The sequence below is a fragment of the Pseudopipra pipra genome, chromosome 4, assembly GCF_036250125.1.
Source record: "Pseudopipra pipra isolate bDixPip1 chromosome 4, bDixPip1.hap1, whole genome shotgun sequence".
In the NCBI taxonomy this organism is placed as follows: Eukaryota; Metazoa; Chordata; class Aves; order Passeriformes; family Pipridae; genus Pseudopipra; species Pseudopipra pipra.
Genome location: NC_087552.1, coordinates 63,902,225 through 63,930,206, shown reverse-complemented (window position 1 = coordinate 63,930,206; position 27,982 = coordinate 63,902,225). Strand labels below are relative to the sequence as shown.

The 27,982-nt window shown below is 38.2% G+C and overlaps 1 protein-coding gene across 7 annotated transcripts in view; it reads left to right on the top strand.

Moving 5' to 3' along the window:
* The window catches only part of PPP2R2C (protein phosphatase 2 regulatory subunit Bgamma), a 200,248-nt gene that overhangs the window by 53,237 nt on the left and 119,029 nt on the right, over positions 1–27,982 (top strand). For 2 of the 7 annotated variants that reach the window (XM_064653286.1, XM_064653287.1), the window contains exon 1: positions 1,468–2,023. The exons of 1 other annotated variant lie outside the window; for it this stretch is intronic. Coding sequence is in view for 3 of the 6 variants with exons in the window: in XM_064653281.1 (XP_064509351.1) it covers positions 1,954–2,023 (70 nt within the window). In the remaining 3 variants the exon portion in view is untranslated. Of the gene's footprint in view, positions 1–1,447; positions 2,024–20,335; positions 20,428–23,904; positions 23,955–27,982 lie in introns of those variants that run through there. 4 more of the 7 variants (XM_064653283.1, XM_064653281.1, XM_064653284.1 and 1 more) reach the window with 4 other exon arrangements.

The following is a 27,982-nucleotide window of genomic DNA, read 5'->3' as shown; positions in this document are numbered from 1 at the left end:
AACAAATCCAAGATAATAACATAATGTGTTATTATGAATTATTATGAATGGTAGAATACACCAGCACCATCACATAGGTTAGAACCATTTAATACAAAATAAGTGCCAGTGTTTGCAAGGCCTCCTTCCTCATTTCTGAAGAGGATAGGGCAGACACTGGAGAGCTGCTGGTACTGCACAGTATTGACTGATACTCTCAATGCAGAAATATCATTTCTAGTATTGTCACCCACAAAACCTGCATATAAATAAAATGTGTTTTATAGAGGTGCAAGTATTGAATAACTTCTTTACTTTTCCACCCGCTCAAATGTGAAGATTTTATAATATTTACTTGTAAGGTTGGATATGGTTCTGTTTTATTTATTCATGAGAAAAAGAAGAAAGTCATTCTTCTTTCCCTCCCAGCCTTACTTCATCCTGAAATTAGACATTTATCCCTGGGTAGGTTTTTACATAGTTCTCGACTTTTTCCAATGTCACATGCCTGTTTATAGTAGTAGCAGGGTAGCTGAATTTTCCTTCAAGAACTGTATGTCCTAGCTTCTTTAAACAGCAAAAAAATTCAAGATTCGTTCAGAGTTACAGAAAATACTGTAGTAATGCTGACAGCTGATTGTATTTTTTGTGTGCAGTTCCAGGGCCTAGAGCACAGGACTGTCCTTCTCTCCCCTAAATTGGTTTTGTGACTGTGGACTCCCTTAGCATGCTGTAGTGGTGGTTTGTGGTTTCTTGAAAGCTAAAGGAGAGAATTTTGCTGTAATGTAAGCCATTAAACATCTGGACTAAAGAGCAAGCTTTATTTTATAATACAGGTGAGTAATTTTCCTCTTCTACTTATGTTCCTATTTCTGAGTATACATATTTCAACATGGCTTTTTCAAGATGATAGGATAATGCAGTGAAAGAGAGTAGCAGGTTTAAAAAAACCTCATGACCTGCAAACATTCCCTTTGTCCAGCTTTTCTTTCCTGTACAGGGAAGATACAGAGGTTGTTTTCTGCCCCTCATTTTTTAATACTTTGTAATTTGTTTACAAACTGGGGGTAAAAAAAGATGAATAACAGTTATTTTGTCTTACTTTTTCTGAATGGTTGCCTTGCCTCTAACAAATCCTTTTGCATAGGCAGATATTTGGCAATTTCAGTAGCGTTTATCCAGGCTGACATTGAACGACTGTTGCTTTTGCTGCAGATGACAGCACGACTAGCACAAAACCGTGGCCGCGTATTAGTGTGCGGTACGTGTCGATGCAAACCCTTTTAGGCGCCTTGAAGTTTCTTCTCCCTCATCCTCCCCCCTCCCTCCCTCTCTCCCTCGGTGTTTTTTCCTCGCCCGCGTTCGCGGCAGCGGAGCCGAGATGATTACCTGCAGTCCCATTTTTCAGCCCGCTCCATGCAGATGCGGCGCGGGCGGGCCGCGGGCGGGGAGGGGCCAGCGCTGATGCAGCACCGGCGTGTGACAGCGGCGCGGCCCGAGCCCGCTCCGGGCGGGTCCTGCTGCAGTCCGCGCATCGCCACCTGCCAGCGGCACCGCCAGCCCGGCAGCAGCCGCCTGGAGGAGACGCTGCGGGGGCACTTGTTTAAGGAGTACCTGCCTGGCTGAACCACTGGGTTATTCTTTAACTGTGGGAGAAGTGCCTGTGCTGCCTTCACGCAAGCTCCCTACTGGCTTTCTGCAGTCGTAATTTCTCGGAGCCGTCTTTCCCTTCTCCCTCCGGCTTTTTCCCGCTACTTCTTTTTCCTTCCCACCCCCCCCTTTTTTTTTTTAACCCGATCGTTATTCGCCCCCCCAATCTGTGCTGCCTCACTAGCTCTCATTATGCTGTGCTCAGTGGCCCGGTGTGTTCCCCGCCTCTGCTAGGCAGTGGCAGCATGGATGGTGCTCTTGTGACGACCTCTGCTGATGCTATCAGTCCACTGCGGATAGGCATGCTGAGTAATCCTGCTGTAAATGGGCGAGGACACGGACACACGGAAAATTAACCACAGCTTTCTGCGAGACCACAACTATGTGACTGAAGGTAACATGAATACTGTCATTATTCTCTTCTTGCACTGCGTATTCTGTGCCGGGAATGCACTGTCATGTTTGGAGATGTAGGCTCTTCCTTTTTTTCTCTTTTAAACAGGGAGAATTTCAAGGCGTTTTTCTGTGGGATGTAGCAACAGAATGTGTTTGAATTTGCTAAACCCCAAAGGCATTCTGTCGTGCTACAGCAGTATTTGAAACTATATGGGCTGGAGAAGGTCTTGCATTGTGCTGAGTTTCTGCTCGTGAGGTGTGCAGCACCTGGCATTGAATGCACAGGAGCTGCAGTGTGCAAGATTGGAAGCAGTTGGTTACTTTAAAAAAAAGATGAAAGATTTGAGAGCACCGAACTAAGAGAAATAATCTGTAAAGTTAACTGTTTGCTGGTGTAATAAAGGTTATGCATCTCATTTTGGTAATTATAGCCTGAGCGTTACAGACATTGCTGAGTTGATTGTTCCCTAGAGAACCGTATACATTTAGAAGGGATGTGTAAGCATCATCTTTTGAAATACTTCTACCTTCTTTCCATCCCCTGTGTATGTGCAAGGTACATGAGAAAAGGCACCTTCATTTTAAACCATTCAATGGCTGGTAGGTTATTACATAAAAAGGAATATTCCTGCAGGTGACACACATTAAATGCTGAGAGAATTTACCTTGAGAATAGTGAAATGGTCGGGTGAGGTGCTGGTCTGTATTTTCCTGCCAGAAAGTTGGTTTAAGAGTAGGCCATTTTAAGATTGATTGAACAAGAGAAATGTGCTTGTAGGTGTTTGACTTTGCAAATATATTTGTATGTGCAGTTTTAATAGTACTTTTCAGCAACAGAAACAGTACTTCAGTGTAGGCTTATATAATACGAACATACTTAACATCAGGGTCAACCAATACTACTTGAGACTCAGTCTCCAGATTCTGTCGTCATTTGATCAATGCCCAGTCACTTAATACTCCCATGCTGCATCCTAAAATGTGATCAGCTGATGCTCTCTTGATTATTGATGATTTCAATTTTTTTAGAATGTAGAAAACATCAGTATTATTTAGAATGTAGAAAACAGCAGGACGATTTTGCCATACTGGGAACACAAAGCAGATTTTTAGAAGAAAAATTAAAAATACCGTATATTGTTACCAGTGACTGGTGTAATTGCTTGCCAATCTTGCCTCAAGGACATTCTTTGCACTCTGGTTCATGTTTCAGTAATTTTTAAATTCATTTTGAAGTTTTGGTTAATACTTTTTGTCAGGATGATGATTTATGTTTTGAGATGTAGTCACCTGTAATAACATTTGAGGAAACTTTGTCTTAAATTTGTAAATTTATGCCTTAGTTTCTGCAAAATGCACAATATAATAACTGCAGTGTACCTGCTACGTGGTGAAATTCAGATGTATATTTAATGTGCATGTGCAGCTATGTCGAAAATTGAATTTTCAAGTGTCTCAGTTTTGTAATCTGAGGAAAATAGTTCCTTGTGGATTTTGCAAATCTATATTCTATTTTATATGTTATGGGTGTTCTAAAAGTTAGATGGAGATCTTTAATATTGTTTGTGACATTGCTGATGCAAGTGTTAGTTTTTTCTCATGTTTTATCTTCTCTTGATATTTGAATCAGAAGGACTAGATATTCTTCTGGGATAGCACATGGAGTGACTTGTCTGAAATGGGTCAAAATATACCTTAAATATCCATATTGGCCTGTATTATATTTTTCCTGTGATCAGAAGTCATCATGAAATATGTTGGCATCTGTTTTTGAAACCTGCAGTAGCAAAGTGGCAATTCTTCAGCTCTGCCTAGTTAATGCTTGTTGGGAATGCTCACTTGGTCAGGTGTAATGAAATTCTTCACATCTGTTATATCTGAAATTGCCACACGTTTTAAAAGCTCTTGGAAATCATGAGGGAATGGATTTATCTGTGAAATTTTTCCAGGGACACCTTCAACTCAAAGAGGAACATCACAAATTTAATTTCTCATTGATATTCTTTGTTCAAAATGCATAATGAATACCTGAGTTGAACTGATACTTAAAATGTGCTTTGCTTGTTCCGTTGTGGGGTTTTGGGTATTTTTTGTTTAAAGATTGGGCTTAAAAATGAAGCAATCTTAAACACTTCTCATCTGTAAAGGCCTGTAGTCCTTCCACAGTCCTTGTATTTGGTCCCATGACATGTTAAGTGCTGCATGTAGCAAAATACATATAAAAGGCAGTAATGTATTACTTTGTTTTACTTCTTTGGGCTCAAATCTAAGTCTTTCTTTTGGGGTCTTTGGCTTTTGTAATCCCCCATTTAAAACTAAGTAATACTTTATGTTGTGTTCAGTATATTAGAGAAGTTACCAGTTCATTGTTGTTTGTGAATAACTGCAGTTTTATCTTGTTTTCAGAGTATTAAAATCTTGGTAAGTGGTGTCCTCTGTCCTTGGTGCTCCACGCAGCAGACTAAATTCTTTTTACTAAGAAGGTATTTCTAGCCTTTACATGTACGTTCTTCCTCTAACTGTTCCCTGAGGAAAGTAAAGCCAGTAATAATCAAGAAGATGCAGGTTAACTACAGTCTTACTTTACCTCTCTTCCTCTTTAACTTCTTCAGTGATTTAAAAAAGCCTAAATAATCAGATGACACATGAATTCAGGGTATAGGAAAGCTGTGAGCCAAGTCTGATTTGCTCTGCTCTTGCTAGAGGACTGTGTTCTAACAAAACTGCTTGCTTGAGCAAAGTCAAATTTCCTCTCTTTGATAGGTCATTATTTTGTAACATTGGGGTTGTCTGTATGAAATGTGGCTTTACCTTGACTACGGAAAATGGAATTGGTTTTTAAATCTCAGCAGTTCTTTGATTTGATGTTACACTGTTGATGTTATACTGTTTCTGGTAATAGGCATTATAGACACACATATGAGAACAGTGACTACTTGGACTTGTTTCTCCTGTTTCATATGCACAACTGCAATAAACCAAATGGAATTAAAACATGCAGGACTTGAATAATTTTGTCATTTAAAGTCTTAAAATTATGTTACAGTTGCACAATGGAAATTTCAGCAGCAATATACAGTAAGTTTTTCAGTGATCACTTTCAAAAGTGGTTTTTGAAGCAAGCTGCTTTAACTGGAGTTGTTTGTGGGGGGGAAAACAGAAAAGACCTGATGAGACTTGTAAAGAAAGAGAGGATAAAAATCTGAGGCCTAGAAAATGTGACCTGTGAGGAAAGATTGAACTTCTTTGTGAAAGTGGTGAAATGCTGGGATATATTGCCTGGGGAGCTTGTGTAATTTTTATCTCTGAAGTTTTTAAAAGCAGGTGACATAGATGTCTGTAAGAAATGACATGGGGATAGCTGAGCCTCCCGTGGGGCAGAGGAATGGACTAGATGACCTCTGAGATCTGTTCAGGCTTGTGATTCATTGCTGAGCTGTGTTTTATCTTAATTGCCTTTTGCACCACTACAGCTGTGGGAACCAGCTGCCCAGGAGGTGTTGGGTCAGTACAATGTGTTATTTCCACAGCAACTGTAGGAGCGTTGAGGAGAGAGGAGAGGCACAGGAAAAGAAGATGGGCTGGATGGGAGAAACATGATCCTTCCTCACTTACAGACAGAGTCTGTTAGGGGAGAGGGCAAGAAAATTGTAGACAGTGAGTTGGGGGAAGGGGGATAAAGGAGGCTTGTGTGCTTTAGAGGGCAGGGAATGTCCTTCAGCCCTAGAGTCCCCTTGATGTTACCTGTGCTTAAGATTAATGGTAAAACTCACAGGACAGCTGATGTGCTTTACTGTCTCTGGGCCTTGGGATAAGCCAAGAATCAGATCTGACTCAGAACAGTGAATTGTGTGGTATGGTTCCTATATTCCTGGCAGGGGCAAAAAGCTATAGGAATCAATGGTGCCACTCTTTTGCTCAACTGCTGTGTTAATTCAGTTACTCTGTATTTTACTGATTTAATGATTAACAGAGAAATAATGAACAAAATGCACTATTCTTGCCAAAACTGTGTTAAAGGATGTGGTTCACCTCCATGATCCCAAATTTGCTCGGAGAAATGCTTCTCTGGTGGCGAAGGCGTGTCGCAGGTTGCATGCAGGCACATCTAGCATATGAATTGATCCCTGCCTTTTTCTGGAAGATCCTTATTTTGGGAAGGAATAAAAAGTTGCTTATACTTCCAGTTTTTAGAGAGACACAGGTTCTTCTCTTGGTCTAGGCCTGCAAATACAAGTGAAGCCAGTGGAGTTGTACTGGTGCAGTGGGGCAGAAGCTGACCAGCACTATCCAGTCATTTATATGGCCGAATTGAGCCAGTTGGTTCCATATGGCTTAACTCCTATGAAAAAGTTAATCATGTTAATGGTGAATTAACCTCCTCAAATATGATATTTGAAGAATAATGAGAATTATCAATGTAGTGTAAAACATACTGAATCATAACCATGTGAAATATTTATTATAGAGGAAGAAAAAAAATTTTTTTCCTAATGATTTTAAAGGAAAATCCTCTGCAGATAATACAAAAAAATTTTGGGGCCTTTTTTCCGCCTTAACTAAAGAAGTTAATATCTCTCTTCTTCAGTATTCAGAGTTAAGGGAAATCTATTTTCATCTGCCAGAAAGAAATTTATTTATGAGCTTTTCTTTCATAAGCATCTCAAATATAATTTGAATAAGAGTTTAATACCTGAGAGTATTGGATGAATATAGTAAACAGGTACCACTGTACTAGCTCAGGCTCACTGTCAGTCAGTCTAAGTTCACTGATTTCTGCTTATTAAGAAAAGTGCAAGAGGTAACTCTTCCTCTCTTAACCTTCAGCAATTCAGGATTTATGTCGTGAATATTGATGATTTTTGTCTTTTTACAGAATTCATTTAGAAGCAGTTTTAGAATGACCCTAGAAATTATTGCTTATTCTTAATCTTGTATTTTTTCTTCCCTCAAGGAGAGAACAAATAGGAGTAAACCTTGTTAAAGCATAACTTTGCCCCTTGTTAAATACAGGATGTAGTTGTGTCTTTTTGTGCGTGGATTTGGTTCTTTTATTCACAGTGATATTCATATGAATGTTGTGGGTAGGCTTGAAGATTTGGATTAATAAGGTTTATTTCATCCAAGTGATGTTGCTGACTCTGTAATCTGTATTTGTGCAGCTTAGTTGGGAGGAGGCAGGGCTGGAGCGTTGCTGTCACACTGGCTTGCACTGAAGCCCAATCCCTTTGCTCACTCACTCAAACCTGCAGCTGGGTGTGTGGTTCAGCATGCAGGAAATTCAAACACTGGTACTACTCAAAGCTTGTATCTGCATAGCACAGACATTTTAAGGCAATGACATTTAAGGCAACATCTGTATGGGCAACATGGGGTAGCAATTTATTCTGACAAGCCCAGAAAAAGCAGAATAGATTTAGCTGAAGTGAATTACACTATCAGAAACACTTGTCATGATGCAGTACCAGTGACACATTCAAAGTACTCCACTGACATAATTTTCATACTACATCTGTTAGACACTCATAATATCGTTGTCTCTATTTTACTTGCCAATTCTACTTTATGAGGAAATAATAAATCAGCAGTGGGATTAGAATGGTTGATCCTAGACTGGGGCTTTAGTTTCTTAGTTTGCTCTTCCCAGCATTCCCAGAGAGCAGGAACATGTTACTGTTAACTTGCTACTGCCTCTTCAAAAGACCTACCTCTTCAAGGATGAGGTTAGTTTAAGGAGTGGTTGTTAGATCTCCTGAGAGCACTTCAACCTGCTCTGAGCTGCAGGACATGCTTCAAAGGCATGCAGTTAACTTGGCCTGGATCTTCATTTAATGTCATGTTCTCCACATGACAGTTATTCACCAATGTCACATGTACCCTATAAAATGTTACCAAGTAAATCTCTAATGCTGGCTCACTGGTCTTGGTGGGTTGCCCTTAGGGACTGATGGCAACCTTGGCTCTCTTTGCATGCATATATAATCAACAGATGATCTTGCACTCACTAATTAAATAATAAATGTGTTTGGTTGCTGTGTAGTGTTAGAGGTCCTGTAGAAGTGAGTAAGGTGTATTAACAAAAGACAAGAACGATCTAGAATATTAGCTGTATGACAAACAAGCCAAACTCCTTCCATGACAGTGAGAGTGCAGAGCTGTGAAAGAAGGTGCTTCCTCAGATGCCAGCAGACTAGAAACATTATAAATAGAAGTGATTATAGTATATTTGGCTATAAAACTGCTATATGTAATAGATTTACCTACATATAAATCTTAAAAATGGAAACTCAGGAGGTCAACACTGTGATGTACGTGTAAGATAAAATGCAGGCATAAAATGTGATCCGTGCAAGCTCGACATCTGTGCCAGATTTTGTTGTACTTGAAAGTGACAATTCAAAAGTATTGAAGAACTGAACAACACCATGCAGGTAGAGTCAGTGCCATTGGAACACTTTATTTAGTATATGCATCATGATGAAAAGAAAGCCATACTTCGCAGTGTATTTTGTTTTCTACGTAGAAAACATATATTTAAATGGTGAGTTTAGTGAATAATAGATGTGGTTCTTGCATCAGTTTAAAATGTGAAACACAATGCAATAACGCTGAATATTTTATAATAGAAGAGCTGACTATCTTTTATTATAGCCATAAAGAGGTAATCAATCATTACTGCTTACATTGTGTTACTACATCGTTACCGGTTTCGGTGTCTTTGAGACTTTCCTTCCGCAATTTGTTTCATCCACCATAGTAAGGCTTTTTGTTGAGGAGTGTGTGCTAAGAGAAGACAAGGTATTTGCTGGGTAATCTCAGTGTAATTGCTTTGGCCAGGGAAAGGATGGTAGAGCAGATAATAATCTCAGGAAATTAGATGAAGTTATTATGGGGATTTTTGTTTTTTAAAGAAGAAAGGGTTTTAAATTAACTTCTAGCCATGTTCAGGCATTTCTCGATGAACTGTAGTTCTTAGGTTAATGCTGAGCTTGTCCTTAGTTATGAATGTGGTCTATATTACTAGTTCCTGGTGAAAGTTCCCCAGTTCTTTATCAAGAACAAAACCCCCACCTAGCAAAGCAGCCTTATTATATATGATGAGAGTTCCTTTTCTCAGGAATGTTTCCTTACTGAAAAGCTCTTGTACCTGTTTTTGTTATTGCTTCAATGCAAATGAGAACAGACTGTATTTTGCCAGTGCAAAGACAAGTAATAAAAATGTGCATTAAGAGACTCAATTCCTAATAAAATCTCTCAGCACAACATGTCATGCAGTTCAGTGACTTTTGTGAATTATTAATATGACAGAAATTTGGGATCTATATTGTTAAATATAGCAGTGTCTTTTTTCTTTTATGTTCACTGGTCCATCTGTTTGAAAAAAAGAAGAAAAAGATGCAAACATTTGTGTTATGATGGCATTTGTATGTTTTACTTAGAAACAGAGTACAGAAGACAGTAAAAGACTGAGAGTTGGTTTATTACCCTCTAGTTCCAGTTCAACTCAAGTCTGACTAGAACTTCATTATGGTCCTCTTGCTTCTTCCTGTTTCGTAGTGCTTTTGTTGTTTGTGTGACTCAGGTGTTGCAAGTAGTTGGTGACTGTACAAAATAACACCTTTTGTGTAGATTCTGAGGTCAATGCTGCCTGTGATAGTACTGTTTGCATTAAAGACAGCCATAGCATGCTCTGCCTGCTCGGCCAGTTTCTAGTGGAAATAAAGATCGTCAGAGTTGAATTAAAATTAAATTATTGGTTATTTCCTTCTCTCAGTTTTTAATGGCTCCATATTATTTCTCCTCAATTGAAGATGTTAAATGAGCATTTCAAATAGAAACTAGAAATATTTTTTAAGCAATGGGCTGGTCACAAATTTTCAATAATTTATTTCTAAACTTTTATCCATTCAACATAACCTCATATTCTATTATTTGACAGGTTTCAATTTATGATAGAACCTGGCACAAGGTCTTTAATAAATCTTTTCAGCATTTTCAAATGTACAGCTGTAAATTAGGATCTGTCTGTTATTATTTCATAAATAATTTCTGATAGAACATCTTTATTTCTACCTTGTGTTATGATAAAAAGAAAAATTGATTTAATAAATTAAGTAGTAATAATTAATTAGAAAAATTAAACAAACAGGCGCAGTGGACTGGTAAGGGCAGGACACAATTGGCTGCTAAGGTGGCACATGAGACTTTTGTCATTCTACGTTTTAATTTGACACCCTGCTTGATTTGATACCTTTTGTTTCTGCATGCATATCTGTGATATGGGAATAACCAGTACAACATGAAGTCAGATGTGTGTTCTGTAGTCTCCTTTTGAATGGAAGATTTAGGTCAAGTGTATTCTCTTTAATCAGCAGCGAAGCTCAAAGCAGAATTCACATATGCAGTCTCTTTGAAATAGGTAGATGTGAATCAGTACAGAAATTCCTGGAATGCCTGATGCTAAGAGTCAAGTAATGGTCATATGGATGGTGGTTATTCTTATTGATCAAGTGGAATGTGAATATGATTTTGTGCATGTTGTGTGCAGTTGTGTTCTTGTATATCTTCCACCTACACAAGTCTTGTGGATGACTGCTGCTACATTTTTTTCTGGTATGTTTGTATTCCTTCCAGTTGCTGTGCTTGAAATGTGAGTCTGAAAGTGTTAAAATGGCTATGGAGAAGTTTCAGCATTGGGAAATGGGACAGTAAGAGCTTGCATGTAGGGCACTGTATGTCTTTCAAGTCCCAAATGATTCACAGACTCTTTTGTTCTATGTTTGTCAGTGTTTGCTGGTCAGGGGAGAGAGAGTTGGCTGTGACTTCCTTGTGCCCTGGTGTGATAATCAGTGTCTTCACATTTCTGGTTTTCCTCTGAGGTGGTGATGAGTTGCAGCTTTCTGAAAAACGCATTGCTTGGACATGAATTTTATTTTCCAGGGTTAGATGTGTCCTTAATTGCTAGCTTAGACATTTCTGTGCTTCCACATGCGTTTCAGAAAAATGAGTCATATATAGTAGAGGTCTTTTTATGTTACTATGTAAATGTTATGAAGGGTGCTAGATGTAAAACAAGTAAGTTGCATCTGTTAGCAGTAATGATATTGCAAATCAGCCAATTATATTAAAACTTCAGTGTTTATTAGCTGCAGGAATTTATACTATGTCCAAGTGATGGGTTTTAGTTGCCTTTGAACTGTCCTGCAGAAATAATTGCTGAATGTGATTCGTACAGAGTACAAACAAACAGCTGTTTGTTGCATTGATCTTTCCCAGTTTTTTGGTTCGGTTGTAACACTGACAATGTTTCTTTTACTTTTTTATACCTTAAAATAATTTCATGGTATTTAAAGTTTGGAGTTTGTTTTGAAACTGATATGGATGTGATTATTGTCAGCAAATGGTCTGTTCTCCAGAGGAAGCTGTAGCCTTGATTGCCCATCTTTCTTTCTCTGCCACTGTTGGAGCCTGTCTCATCTCAGAGGAAGTATCAGAACAGAGTGAAAGAGGCACTGGTTAGCCCACCAACCTAAGCTTCTTCAGAAAATGTCAGCAAATTTGGCCTGGTATTTATTAAGTTTGTCCCTTGCTAGCAGGGAGGGAAGCACCACACCTGCCTGCTCCTGAGAGCACAGGTTACTGTGGGCGGTGCTGTCTTCTGCAGGTGCAAAGTTTCCATCTGTCATCAGAGTCCCACCACTGCTCTCTCTAACTGTTCAATCACTGTGGTTAAAAACTCAGAGTAGTGAAGCTTTACTGTAATGCTCCTTCAAAACCACCTTGTTATAAGGCTTTTGCAATATTTATGCCCTACTGCGCATAAATGGGAAAAGGAGGAAATACAAGCTAGAAGTATTATTGGAAAAATGTTTGACAGCTATCCTGGATGTACCTGGGAAATGGTAGTAAGAGTAGTAATGTTAAATCTGAAAGCAGAAAGCTTTGATGCTTCTGCGCTATAAATAATTACTGACTAAGACGATTGCCAGTGTGGAGAGTTGTTTGCAGAAGGATTCATTTCTGATTGTTGAGTGTAAGTATATTTAGACAGAAAATGATTTTTGTTCCTGAAAGCCAGAAAGTTGTTGTAAATGGGAGGAATTAGCAATTTGGACTCCACAGAGCAAACACCACCCTGGTTATTACAGATGAGACTTGATGGATATAGTTATATTGAGGTTAGTACAGGAAGCTATTCTTATATTTAACATTTTAATGACTGAATTCAGTAATATTGGGTTTAGCAGTTGAATTTACACAGTTTTCTTTAAAAAAAATATTTAGTTTGGCCGTTTCCTTTCCTGAAATGTGAATACTTCTAAGCTCTCAGTGTCCTTCTTGCTGAGTCACCCTTGATCTAGAAATCTCAATTCAGAAATTTGTTTGTGCATATGAGCACAGATATGCTTTATAACAACAATAGAATCCAAATAGTTGAGCTTAAGGAAAGGAATAAAGGAACTCACCAGAATCTGCTTTCAAAGCTGAAAAATGGAGGTGCTCCTGTTCTTTGCCTTTTGCAGTTTTGCGCTGCAGTCCAGAAATCGTGACTCCAGAATCTGAGGTTTTACTGTACAAGTGAAACCCTGTAGGAGTTTGCAAGGCAAGATATGTTAGTTAAATACTGCTAATACCTGCATCCTGAAAGTATAAAAGATAGCTAGATGAAATTTGACTACATGTGACAACAAGAGATACCTAAACATGTTAACTAGGAACTGCCATCATGGGTGGAACCTGACAGTAGAAAAGCTGCTGGACAGTTCTAGCAAACTTGAGCACAGTTTTTTCACCTAAAAATAATACCTTCACCAATTTGCTCATTCTGGACAAGCAATTTGTTTAAGTCTTGTGCTTTAGCTTGTGGTTCTCATGAGTTTATGTAAAGAGTAATTGTTTTTTCTGTTCCTTATTCTGGCCCACTGAGAAACCTTCTGCTGGAGCACAGTAAGATTTTCCTTTGTTTTCATTTTATTTTTCAAAAACTGCTTCTTTCGATGGAAGCCTGAACAGAGTTTTTCGGCAGAGTTCAATAGTTGCACATGGGCAGAAATAGAGATGAGGTAAAACACCTGTTCATCGTAATAGCTCTTAAAAGCAGCAACCCAACAGTTCCCTTTAACATTTATCCAACTCGAAATCCTCAGAGTTCCTCTTTTCAACTCTGAGGCTACCCAGGTCATATCCATGGATGGTCCGTTTCTGGTTTCAAAGGGAACTGCTTTAAAAACTGTCCTCTTTTGATGTTATTTCTGTAAAATAGCTGATTACTCATAGCTGCATTATATATTTACCCCAATAAATGTGATATAAGGCATGAACTGTAGTTTATCTGTGTTTAAGATGTTTTAACTCACAGATAGCTATCAGATTGACTTTTTCCCCAGTCTGAACCTCAGATCCAATAACATGCCACACTTGAAAAACAGAAAAAAGGATATGTTGATCAGTTGTTGGAGTTCAAAATTTGGGCTGAATCTAAAATACATCTGTTCTCCTAGATGGCTGACATGTGGTCAAGACCGGAAGTTATACAAGATAGCATAGATATTTTTGGACTAAATATGTGACAAGAGTAATTCACATTTTCCCGCTGGTTCACACAGCCTTCTACCTAGGCAACAGATACTTTCTTAAACCTAATGGTTTGCCTTGAAGTTCCTTTTCATGTGCTTCTGGTATGTGTCTTTATGCTGCTAAAGTTCCTTTGAACTCCTTTTGGCGACTTCCCAGAACATCTTTTAATTCCTTTTGTGAAATTTCCATACCAGCTTTAATTCCTGCCAGATGGCAACTGTTCCATCTCTGACCAAGCAGGACTCCAAAGTTTTAAATTCTCAACATTTCTCTCTCTGGAAGTAATACTCCCTGCTCAGACTTTGGAGACATTAGGAATGTGTAGATCCAAGCACTTCTGGGGAAAGAAACAAAGAGACAGAACTCCTTCCTTGATTACAATTGTTCTCTTTCCATTTGCTGCTTGATGATATTGTAGTGATACTTGGCTCTTATCTGCAGTACTTGCTAGTCTTCAAGCTCCAGAAATCTTTATTGGGAAAACAAAAAGGAAGTCCAGCCAAAACCATAACTCATTTGACCAAAGTCTTTCTGCTCTCTCTACTCATAACCATTGAATCTTGTGAGTACAAGACCTGGAATTGCCACTTGATACCATTCTTTTACTGTCATTAAAGGACACAGATATGACTCAAAATCATCTTGGACTTAATTAATTGATTGATTAATCTGTAGATGACTCTCAGGTTTAGGGGAAGGGTTTTTAAAATTTGAAGAGTCCTTATTTCTGCACCGTTCTACTGAAAAGGAACTTCTGGCTTTGTGGCGAGGCCTGACAGGTTTCCTGGGTGAGGTCCCAGTTAAATAGGTGAGTACCAACAGACTTGTTTGAAGAATTGCCTCATGATTTTACCATGTGATCATAATGGAAAAGCTAGTAGTATTTCCTTTTTAAGTTTACCATTCTACTATAAAACTGAAAGTGACTAAATAGTGGAAGTTGTATAGGTTGTGGTGGTTTTTTTTTAATTCAGTTTTATTTTTTCCGCTCTGGCGGGTTATAAAAATCTGAAATGTGCTACTTCTTTTTGTTAGGACACTGAGTTCCTTGTTTCCATCAAAGAGCAACAGTGTCATCTTTACAAACCTGACAGGTTGTTACAGCCTTTATGTATGTAACTGTGATTTAGTATCCAGTGGAGTCTTTTGAGAACCTCTTACTGGCTTGAGTGGGGTTGGGTCAGCGGGCATGGCTTTGCATGGCTGTAGTCTATGTACGTATTATAATTCCATAAAAATACATGTATGTATATACAAACCACAGACTTTGTGTGTCCTTTGAAAGTCTTGATTTTAATCTCATAGAACCATAGAATGGATTGGGTTGGAAGGGATCTTATAGACACCTTCCACTAGACCACATTGCTCAAAGCCCCCTCCAACCTGGCCTTGAACACTTCCAAGGATGGGGCATCCACAGCTTCTCTCAGCAGCCTGTTTCAGTGCTTCACCTCTACATCTATTCTTCATCTATACATCTATTAATATATCTGCTCTCTGCATCTGTTTGTTCTAACTACTTTGTACAGTAACCTTAGTTACTTTTGTCTTCAGTACTCCATTGTATGCAGTGTGGAGATGTAGTTTATACCCCCTGATACAGGAGGAGCATTTTTTTGAAGAGTTTATTGGACTCAGTGCAGGAATAGACAAAGTAACTGCTTACCAAAAACCTTTCTGGGAGTCTCAGTGTATTCAGAAATACTTAGAATCTACAAAGCTTAGAGTTCTCTATATAGTGTCAGGAAATATAAGTACTTCCTGTGGTTTCACTCAAAAATACCTCGGAGATAAAAGTATATGGATTTGTTAGTTAATTTTCTTAGGATTTACTGCAGTCCTGTTCATCAGCAAGCCATATGCTATTCTTTAAACAAAAGAACAGATTTTCCGTAGCTACTATAACTATTTAGAGTTATCATTTTGTTCCTTTGCATAATGAGTTAGGAAATCTCCTTGGAAATTCTCATGCATAGTATGATTTGTTAAATTTAAGGTTAAAATTAGGGTTAAAATTATCCTGTTGAATACTGTGACCTTAATACCGTTTTTGCAGGTTTCCTTAGCAGCTTAATGCATTCAGATTTATACTAACATGAGTACAACCCATTTATTTTTCTCTGACCCTTTTGCCTGCTGTATGACTTACTTATGCTGCACATTGTTTTCTTTTAAATACTGTTAAGTCTTTGCTTGAAGCAAAACTGCTCTCCAGATTTTCTCTTTGTGGTAATTTGCTTCAGGCTACTTTTTAACTTTCTGAAATGCAAAGTAATTGCAGTTCAGGTTTTAATTGCATGTCTTTTTCTTCTTTTCAAGAATATGCTGCCTGGACACATCAGTTTGTTATTTAAAGGGCTGATAAGTATGTCTAAGTTGTATTAATTTATGTTGCAATAGAATTCAAATTAATGCTAACCAGAAGATCTGTTAATGCATGAGTAGCATGAAAGGTATAATTAAATCTCCTTGAAAAAAATTGCAGAATATTTCATGAATGTCAGTGACATAGTTTTAGCCCTTAAATAGTTTTTCTTTGTTACAGATACTTTTCAGGGTTATCTCTACCAGAACCTTAGAAAATGTATGTCATAAGGAAACAGTAATTCTTCCCCTTCATCTGCCCGTTCACATATTTTTGGGTTTGTGTTTATTTGTTAGGTTCATATTGTCCTCCTTGATGATGCCTTCACAGATTCCAAAAGTTAATATTGTGGTAGTATCATAACAACACAGTGGGTTTTTTGAGCTATGTGCAGAACATTTAGGGAAATACTTAAGCTGATGAGGAGTCTTCCTGTGGTTGGCGATTCATGTTAAGAGCATCCCAGAGTTCTTTGATAGAGGCATTAACTGAAAGATTAACCCACTATCAAGGAATAGACTCTGGCAGAAGAATTAGCATGGTTGCGTTTTTTCGAAGAAAAATTGTGTGCCAAGTGCAGAATTAGTCACTTTATTAGTTAGTCTTAAAAATAGTAGTTAACTCTTGTGACACAATGTTCCAAGTGTAGCTTCATCAGTGATGAGCAGAGAGTGATTTCCATCTTTCTTCTGGCCACTTTCTTCCTAGTGTTGCCCCAGCATGTGGTTTGCTGATGTGAAGCCACTGTTGGCTCATATTTGGCCACTGGCATCCAGACTGACCCCAGGTCCTTTCCAGCCAGTTGCTTTTCAGCCAAATGTGTGGAATTATTCTGCTTCAAGTGCAGAATTTTGCACTTCTTTTTGAAGTTACTCAGGGTCCATCTAGATAGCTTACAGTCATTTCTTGTCTTTCCTTAGTCTGTAACTCAGAGGTGAAGCACTGAGTTTGTACTGTTAGCTGTATCACTATGGATGTTTTAGATTGGCAGTGTCTTGCAGTCCACAGTGCACAGTGAAAATACTCTAAGCTTGTCTGGTACCAAAGTGAGTTTTCTGTATGTTTTTTTTGATGAATCAGTGTATGTTTTTGGCTACCTCTAGCTGCCAAGATTGTTTGAAAATATGCGAAGGAGCCTTAGACATTTCTGCTTCAAGAAAGATTTGCTGATTCTTTTCTTAGTGAGAAACATACCTCGAATAGCAACAGTGGAAATTGTATTTAGTGTGCAATGGATTTGAAAGAAATCAATATCCTTTTTAGCTTGCATAAAAAAACCTCATAGGTTCTTAGCAAAGCCATAGCATGCAGTATATTGAAACTGCCATTATCCTTTTTTTCTGTGGAGTCTGTCCATTTAAAGTTCAGATACTAGCATCATCATTTCTGGATGCTGGAATGCAAGTATGGGCTCCCTAACAGTGATGTCTGACATGTTTCGGCTGTAGGTACAAATTGTCAGTCTTATTTTATTTCACCAGCTGTATGTTGGTTGGAGAGACCCAGGTGGGACTACAGTCATCTCACACCTGCAGGAAATGGGAAAGGTTATGTTGAAGCACCACCTGAATGTTGTCACTGGGGAATCCACTGCTGTAGTCATAGATGCATGGATTCACTCATCTAAAGGCTCATGCAATGTACACCATTTATTTTTCCAGTTAGGGAGACTGAAAGGTGGGATTTCCTCATTTCTCAAATGGAAAATGAACTTTAGAAAAAGCAGTGATTTCCATAGGACTCATAGGAAAACTTCTGATGTATCTGAGAACTGAGTAGAGTCCTTATGTACACAATAGATTCTACACAATTTTTAAATAAGGAGGAAGAGGGGATATTCTAGCTTGGATATCGTGGCAGGATGTGAATTCATCCTAAAAATAGCATGTACTTTCTCTCATGGAATAGATTTCTGTTTGCATTGGACTAATCTCTGGAACATGTATCTTCCTCCTGAGGCAAAGTTGTTTTCTTTTTTTTGTTCCATGAATTACTCTCCCAGACAGAGAAAGTGATCCTACATTTTAGAAATATCCCTTATGGTTAAAGTGCCTCTTGAAGTGCTTGAGATGTATAGGTCAATGTAGACTTTAGGGGAGGTTTAAGAACAATAATTTGTTGGGAGCAAATCAGGAGGATGTAAGCAAAGGAAAAGCTTTTTGAAGTATTTAATGCATAAGGTGCTTGTTTTTGAACACTTTAGGCTTGTTTTTTAAATAAATGTATGTTACCCTCAAAAACTTTGTCATTTGATGTTTTTGTGTTAAAGCAAACAAACAGAAATCCGCACTGTGACCATTTCAGCTCTTGCTTGCAATTATAAGGTCCCCTCTCTCACCAGTTTTAGCTTTTACCAGTTTGGATTTGAGTGAGGATAAACACATTAGAAGTCCTAGTCCTTTCAGTGATTATTCAAATATATCCCCAAATATTTTGAAGTATTTGAATTCTCATCTCTGGAGAAAAAAAGTCTCAGTGATATCTCTGTATTGTTTCTGTAATATCTAGATTATCAATGTGTGATGGTCTTGGGGGCAGCTTTTTGGTGATACTGGAAGTATCACTTGAGGCAGTATGTAAAACCTAAGGTTGTCAGGTTCTTTTCAATTTGGTTCTTTCTGATACTCATAGTATTTGTCACATGAAGAAAAGGAGCAGATTTACTAAAACTCTTGTTAACACTTAGAATAATCACTGCCTTAGAAGGTGAACAGAACATTGATCTGTAGTGCCTGGGACAGAATTAATGTTTGTCCTATTTATGTGAGCCAACCTGCCGTATCTTATTTCATATTTAAATTCTGGATTTATTAAGTATGATATTATATATGTGACCAATTTTTATTATTTCTCTTGGAAATTCCTCATCCAAATATCTTGGCCAAAGTCTCTTTATAATCAGCCATAATCATACTCCAAGGTGGTAGATATTCAGAGACACAAATTATTTTGTTGCTTTGAAGGGATTAATATTTTGGAACTTTAGGAAGAGGAAAACCAGCATACAGCAACCAGTGACAAATTAAAGAATAAAAACGTCTGGCATCTTTGTTAAGGAAGAGAGTGATGTGTAAATCTGGTTTTTTTGCACAAATAACAAGTTAACAGTGCTATTTACTCCTACATTAACTCTCCAGCTTCAGGAATTAGTGCAGGGGTTTTTGTTTGGGGTGTTTTTCTTTAATAGAGTTGCTTTGCCATATTATTATAATCATAATTTTCTTGGCTTGCTTTCCATACTTTTCAGCAGTTCTGAATTCTGTATAAACTTCACATGCATAGGCTTTGCCTTGTCTCTCAATTCACTTGCATGGTTAACATTGCTGTTGACCAAAGTTAAGCAAATGCAAGGAAGGCTGATATGTTTCCAATTAATTATTTGAAATGGTTCCTGCCTGTGATCATCAGTATTCAGTGCACACTCGTACCACAATGAAATAGTCATTAGCTTTGGTCCTCAGTGTCTAAACTTGACATTTCCTCCAACAAAAATCATCATGGTACTCCTGAAAGATACACAGAGATCACTTTTGGGACAAACACTTGTTTTAGTAGGGCTTTAGAGAATTGTTTTTGAAATTGTAAAATATTACATTCGTCACCATGCTCAGAAGAATGGTTTATTCATGCATTTCAGACAGTTATTTTTGTCTCTTTGTCTCTCTAATGGACTGCACTTTGGTATATATGAATCACTTATATGTGTCATAATAAAATCTGGGGGCTGAAAACCGTTGTCCTAGCTGGAAATCATGGGAAGAGTGGAAAGTTTACTTTTTTCCTTTTTTAAGGGGAAAGGTCTTTGTTTGAATGGATTCTTGTGGTAACCCTATTTAAATTAATGTGGAAGTAAAATAAAATGCCTCTATGGAATTGGTTGGACAGGAGAAGCAAAATACCTATTTCTCTGTTACATAATTCATCTAGTAATGGTTTCTGTAAAGGAAATGTGTGAAGAGAAGAAAATTGCCATTTTGAAAGGGAGGTAGAAGGGAGAGCTACTCAATCACTTGTCCATGTCAGAGTTCAAAGATTATTTTAAATATGATTTCCTTAATTATTTTGTTTAGACTGTCTAGTTATGTTGATTCTCTGGCCATGTCTCAGCTTGCTACATAGGTAACTGGCAAGAGCATCATCAGCTCATGAACCAAAGAATCCAGCTTGCTGGCCGGGCAAACCAGTGGAGCTCACAGAAGATACGAAAGTCCTCTAAAGACTTCAGTAGGAAGTGGGGGTTCTTCACCACACCCCCAAAATATACTGGCTCAGAGCGGGCATTGTCAAATTCATTTCTTTTTCCTTCACTTGTAATGTGGAAGGTGCTGACTGACAGCCCTGGAAATTAAGTCCTCTATTTCTCCACAGGACAGGTATAGCCAGGGCGGCAGCAATGCAAGCTTCCCCACATTGTCCTGCCAATGTTCCTCAACCCAGTTCTGAAGAGGTCACTTCTGGAGGTGAGTGGGTGGAAGAGTCTGTCCGTGCAGCGACTGCTGCCAGGCGGTGGTTCCTGCAGGACAGGCTGTTGGATGGAGGCTGACCCCTTGTCTTGAGTGAGCCACCAGTCTTTAACAGATAATCAGTTTATGTAGCATAAAGCGGCGTGGGCTGGATTCGTTGAGGTTGCATTATTCTGCTTGGCTGCTCTCACCTTTTGGTATTTCTTTGTGGTTGGATGGCACCTTTGCATTTTTTCTTTTTGCATTGTTTTGTTTCAGAAACTTTATGTGTCAGTGCTTTATGTACACGTCTACAAAGTGGCATGTGAAAACCTGAATGCAGCCTGGTTGTAAATGTGGTAGAGAAAAGTACTTACTGGTGGCAGCCATGTGTGCAAGAGGAGCTGTAAAACACTAGACCAGGAGGCATGCTTTGAAATGCACCAAAAATTGATAAGAGAGTGTATGTTGGTTTTTAGTATCTAAATGAGCTATTAGGTTTCTGTTGCAAAGCCATATCTCAACATTTTCTCTTTTTGTAATTACTATGTAATTTAGATATTAACACCAATTAAGCTGGTAAACTAATGTTCCTTTTTAGATTATTTTACAGTTAATGAAATCTGCCTATCTGAAGTTAGACGTGCAACATTCTACACTATATGAAAATAATGAGTATGTATTGCAGTTACAATAGATAGTTGTCATCCAAACCAGAAATATATGATATGTGAGAGGCATTCATGACTGATGCAAGTTTTCAGAACAAAAATGAGTCCTTACAAGTTTGCAAATTAATTCTCATATAAATTTCTGGAGCTATTTAAATACTACATACTTCAAATGCAGTAAGGAGTATTCTGTTTTCAGCCAAATTTACATCTCTTAAATATAGAAATACACTTGAGAAAATGGAAACAAAGGCTTAGGAAGGCTGTTAGGTCATGGTGAATTACTTTTGTAGCTTCAAGTGCTGTGTGAAAGGTTTGCAATGCCCTGACTGTTACTTGTGGCGGAGGCCTGTAAGTCTGTTTAACTCTGTTTCTATGGCTGTTTGTAAACAGGTATGATAACAAGAGAACGTAGTAAAATAAAATAACTGTATAAATTTAGGATTATTCCTGTCCATTTCCCCAAGATCATAGAAGAGTTAATTTTCCTAACTAATATAGACTTCCTGAAGAGATTTCCTAATTTTTTTACTTTAAAGGATATGAATCAGAATAGTATTCATTCCATATATATAGCTAAAAGAGTTCCTTACTTTTTTTTTTTTATTATTTTGTAGGGTAACAAGGGATAACAGGTTTGGTTTACTGATAAAATTAGTCACAAAGTCCTGTTGAGAAGTCATTTGTCACTGATCCATGAGGTCATTTTAAGTGGAGAACAGTTTGAGGATCCTTGTCATGACAATACATATCATTAGAAAGTATAGTATCAGGCATATTTGTTATTAAATCACCTCACTTAACATTTGTAGGGTGCTGATAAATCATGTGGATTTGATTTGGTTTCAGCTCTTTTGAATGCAGTGCAGATTGCTAACCCCTTACTGACATTGACAAAGCTGCAGAGGGGTGCAGAGTTGTTCTCCCACACACCTGTGTGAACTGACTCCAGAATTTCAGCTCACACCTCCCTCTGTGCCATGTAAACCTTTGAAGATAATTATATACCTTGTCACAATTAAACCTTTTTTATGGTACACTTTGTTTTAAATTGGAGTAAAAAAAGACAGTTAAATCATTGTCAGTGCAAACACAAAAGAATGGCCACAGAAACTGTTTTCTTCTCACTGTATTTTATTCATAACACATTCATCGTTCTGTCTCTGTGTCTGCTTTCTGTGAATACTAATTGATATGGAGTCTGATTTTTCTGCATATTTACATTGAATAATGGTGATCTAAAGGAACATATTTGTAAACCAGAGTATGACCCAGAGCATCCCAGAGCAGGATAATCCTCACAGCCTCCATCGTGGAGTCCTAGCTTGTGTAAGTCTCTTACACTATGACTGGTCACATGAGAAAAGGCTTTGCCATTAGATTCATAGTTATAGATCCCTGTCTTAAGAGTTTCCATTTTATCAACTTGTCATTTGATTGTGTAGCCTCACTGATTATGTCCAGGGACTGGGACTAGAAGAAAGTTAAAGCAGTCTTTGGAGAGGGTATATAAATACCTTTCCTGAATTGCAGTGAGTTGGTTTAGGGCTTCAGGCTCAGTTTAAAAACTGATTTTTTTTTTCACCAACCACTGAATAACAGAGTTTAAGGAATATAGTCAGAATTTTGGGTCAGGTGTCAGAGCAGAGGTGGCAGACAAGGAATAAGAAATACCTTAGGCTCACATGTGGACTTAGCGTGGTCACAGTTGGGACACCCCCATGCTGAAACATTGTTTGCTTTTCATCTTTCTGCCTGTGAAGACAATGGAGATCTGTGTTCATATGTAGGTGATCCCTCACAGGTTTGGAGCTAGGGCAGGGTACATCAGTCTGCGTGTGATGATCTGGAAGGAACTGTGTAATGTTAGATTGTTCAAAAGGAAGCGTTTATTTGATGCACTTAGAAATATTTCATGTGTCAGTGATGGACTTCTAAAAATAAATTGCTGAGAGGCAGCAGAAGGAAATTCCTTCTAATCGAAACTTTATGCCACTGGCATCTGGAAGTAAAAGGGAGACTAAAGCACCAAAGCCACTGGAAATGAAAACTCGTTGCTCAGCTCTCAGGCTGTGCAACTGATTTCACAGATTTACCAGGTAGATATCATAGGCCTCTAACATGTCCCTGTTTAGAATGATTGGGATTGTAGAAAGGAATTTGTCACATGTCTCTCTGGGTTTCATGAAGGACTTAAGTTTTTACCCTCCATTAATCTTTGGGTTGGCAGTTTTAGTCCAGCAGTTTGTGACCAGGATACCATTATCAATCAATAGCTGTAAAACAGTGTATATGAAAAATGCTTGATTTTATACTTATTTAGTAGTCTACTGAATATAGCAATATGCATAGCAATACTATGGCATCTGTAAAGGTTCAAGTGTTGCCACACATGGAAATCATTGCAGGACCATTGCCAGTGCTGAACTCTTACAGGGCAGGAAATTTGTTTTTCTGTTTGCATGCATAAAGCCAACCCTCCCTGAGACTCTGGATATTCCTGTAATGCAAATAATAGAGAAATATGTATTTATAGCTTATCGCAGACTCTGTGCAAGGAACAAAGAAGCAAATAGCCCCCCAAGTCCCACAATGACAACCTCACTCATTTAATTATTTTCTTTTGAGTGCCTAGAAAGTTGAGGCCCATTGAAATAGCTTTTGAGAATGTCACCTTTAATCTTGTAGCCGGATATTTGAACTCAGACATTTGAGTATTTGAGAGTATTTGAACTGAAAACAGTTTAACAGAAAAAATATTGCATACACGGGATGAGGTATTCAGACAAAAATGAAAAGGTGATACAGAATGTAAGTCTTTCAGGGGCCTTATGAGAATGCCATCTGATTATCATCATGACAAGTACAATACAGGTAACCGTCATCCTCTGCATTCCATAAAATCCTGACTCACAAATGAGTTAAGTTTTCATAAAGTCAAACTATCAGATCAACTACAAAACCCCATGTGAAGTGGTTTTTTGTTTTTGATATTATTCCTAGGACAGCTAGTGAGACCTAACAGCTCAAGAGTATTGAGGTTGATGAAATCTGAATTTTCAGAAAGTTTTTTCTACTTTAGTATGCAGCAAATGAAAAATTAGCAGAATAAATACTGAGAGTCTAGAATTGTTAGATTTTATGGGGTAAAAGGAAGGTTTGTTTGCACTTAAATACTGTTTACCGTTTTCTTCTTGGGCTCATCTGTTCTACATTTGGAGTTGATAGAGAATTTATCTTGTGCTTGGTTGTTGTGCCGGGGGGCTGTGGATTTTGGTAGATTTTCTTTTGCTTGATCAAATTCTTTAGGGTCTTCTAGGGAGATGAAGCAAATTAGGAAATGTGTTCTTTTTAAAAAAATACTTAAGAATATGCTTCAGGAAAAACTTAATTTGTTCTAAAGGACAGATGCATCTTAATAAGAACTTAAATTTTAATCAATCTCTTAATTTTTATTAATCTATAATGAAAAAAACCAGTGACTAAAATTCCAGGAAATAGATCTGAACTTTTGGTGAAAAAAAAATTCGAGTTGTTAGCTGGAATCTTAGGGCAAAAGTGGCTGGAGTGCAGTGGTTTTGTTGTAACACTGTTTACCAGATCCTGTCTGTGGATATGTGTGTTAAGTGCTGAATGACCTAGTGTGATTTATATTGCTCTGTAGTTTGTCAAAAGAAAAAAAATTCAATTTGCTAATTAGTAGAAAAGAATGAAAAAATATATTCTGACAGTTTGGGACCTGGTTGGGAGAGCAGCATCCTGTTTGTCCTCTGGGATGGAAGCAATAGAGATAAATTCAGAATTGCAACATTTATTCTGGATAAGAGTTGCCTTTTTTTTTTTTATTCCAAGATAGTTTTTACACTAACATTGTTGTTTTGTGAGAAAAGAGTCTCTGTGCTAGCTTTCTTAATTCTATAGCAGTGCTGGAGTGAAGGCTGCCCATTTAACTCAGGCAAAACACAATGGTACAGTATTCTTCAACCTCCAGAACTACAAAAAAATATTCAAAACAATAGATGTGGAATTAGAAAGGACACTTCAAATGTAAAGAGATTTCTTTCATTCTGTTTTTGGTAGGATTTTGGATAGCCTTTTTTTTGTTCTATGGCCCTGTAGGATGCTGCTGCTAGATTAATGCTGATGCTGCTGGTTTCTTCCCTCCCCCTCTTTTCTGTTGCATCCCCCTCCCCATGAAATGTCCTCTTGGCTAAATGCTCATGCAGAAGAAAACTGATGGTGTGGCCTGTGAACTTGGCCTGCCCTAGTTTTAACAGCTGACAGTGCAGTGACTGTGCCAAGTGCATTGTGAATTTGCTGCCTGTACCCTTGAACCTCCTCATAAATGTATAGGGATTTCTTGTTTGGAATAATCTCCGTTGCTGGGAATGCTGCAAGTGTGTGTTTTCTTATAACTTGTACTGGGAATCTGACACAAGTTCTGAGCAGATGTCATGCTGTTTTGAGCTGAGCACTTCTGAGGAACACAAAGTAAAGGAAGCTGGGAGACACATGGAGTTCAGCCTGGAAGTATTAAAACTTTTTAATCCATGGTGCTGCTGGTTTCACACTGATAGAGATAATTATTTTTTAGTATTTTCCTCATGATGGTATTTTTCTTCCAAATATTTATACTCTTTTGCTTGTGCTGTTAGCTTGTCTACATAGAGTCTGTGTGCTGAAACTCTGCTTAGAGGTGAGTCTGTGTTGTAGAGATCTGTTCCACTCATTGACCTGGCTGTTGACTTCCCTTCACAGGAACAGGACATGAATGAAGAAAATGCTGCCGTTTTAATGTTAGATACAGAAAAAGTCTTCTCTGTTCACAGGATCAGTTTTGTAGCATCAGTGTGCAAAAAAACCCAGCTGAATTGCTTCTTTCAGGCACCTGGCTGTAGAATTACATGGAAATGGGAGTGGAGGAGTGGTTGATATCAACAAGTTTACAGAAGCCACTGTAAAACAAAACCAAAACCTCTCCCATCCTGGAAAGATTTATAAACAGGGCCAGCAAGCAGTTCTACTTCTCACCTGATTTGGACTTAACAGTTTAGCTTAGAATTTTCCTTGTACAGCAGATCTTGTTTTGCATCATCTACAGTGTGTCACCAGTTACACTGTGCTTCATCTGGACAACAAAATATGTCTTTTTCTTTCTTTCCGTGAGCAAAGTAAACATAAAATCTAAACTGAATGTTTGATGATCGGGAAAATTCTCTGTTGTTGGTCACTCTTTACAAGATCCAGTGCTGTGCTAGAGGGAGGAGAGCCCTGTGGTATGAAACCAAACATTTCACTGAAGTCAGCGTTACTAATTTCAGCAAAGCGAAGATTTCCATGGCCTGTGTCTAAGACTGAGTATAATCTAAATGTTATTTGTCTCTTAAAAATACGAGATGAATAGTGAGATGGAGATAGAGGTGTATAGTGGGAAGGGGAAGGAAGACGGGAGTGTAATTGTAAAACTGTAGGGTGCACTCCTTTAAGATCACCTTGCTCCTCGTCCAATACCAGAGGCAGAAACTCCTAATCATGCCGGGAGCTGAGCAGCTGTTGCCCTCCTGTACAAGCTGATGCCTTCAAGGGTTCATTTACAGAAAAATACAGAAAAATAGAACTGTAAGCGTGGGAGTGGGTACACATAACAGGACAGGCTAAGCCAATGAATCTCTAACTTTGCAATATGTGTGTGTGTGTGTGTATATATATCTTTGTGCATTTCATAGAATCATAGAATCAGCTGGGTTGGAAGGGACCTCAGAGATCATCAAGTCCAACCCTTGATCCAACACTGCCGTGGTTACTAGACCAGTAGCACTAAGTGCCATGTCCAGGCTCATTTTAAAAACCTCCAGGGATGGAGAATCCACCACTTCCCTGGGCAGCCCATTCCAATGCCTGATTGCTCTCTCTGTAAAGAATTTTTTCCTAATATCTAACCTATATATATACACTTTGCAATATATTAACTTCGTTTTCTTTTTTCAAATCAGAGTAAAATCTTGCATTTAATTTAAATGTTTTCTCTTTGATCTGCCTCTTTCAAATCTGATTGAGGGAAACAGCATGCTCTGTTATTGAAACATAAGCTGCTCTGCTATGCATTTTCTATTTTGAATGCTTTAGGATTGTTATGTGTTTCTGTAGTAATAAGTTAAATAAATAGACCTAGCAGCAATTTTGAAGGTACAAGCTTAGAGTGCACACATTTGTTGTGTATATTCGATGCCTCTCCGCCTGCCCTTCTCCTTCCCTGCCTTTCCAATGAGCCTTTCAAGGTCTGTCTTTTCAGTATGGTTAGCCTGCAGTGCTTGGTAATGTTGACCATGGTTCTCTGACCATAACCATAACATTCTGAATATAAAAGATAAATTATTTTATCTGTTCAGTTTTCTCCTCCTCCTTTTTCTGTGTAGCCTCTCTTTGTCTCTTCTAGTGAAGTGCTTCTATATTGAGGACTCCACAGAAGGTAAAGCTGGCATCCTGACATCCTAAATCTTGCTTGTGGTAGCTTCTACTATTTGAAGTTTTTGAGAATTGGGAAGGATTTGGCATTACCTAAGTGTGCACATGAATGATATTTTTCCCTCACTGTTCTTGCTGGCAGAAGGTCCTTTAGGGACTTTTGCCAGCAAGTGCAAGTCAGAATAGCCTCTAGGATTGACTGCACTGCTACAGATATCAGGCAGCTTTTCCTTCTTGCTGAGCTCAGCAGAACCAGCCTGCCAGTGAGCCTGATCTATCATTTTCAAAGTTATTTTATTTTTTTCTCTCAGTAATCACAGTAGCTGCAGAGCAGAGTGTTTAACTCCCCATGAGAGTTGTCAAACATAACCAAATATGAAATTAAATGATTGTTACAAAATAAATGCCTGGAAGAGTAAGCTTTCAGTCTTAATGCT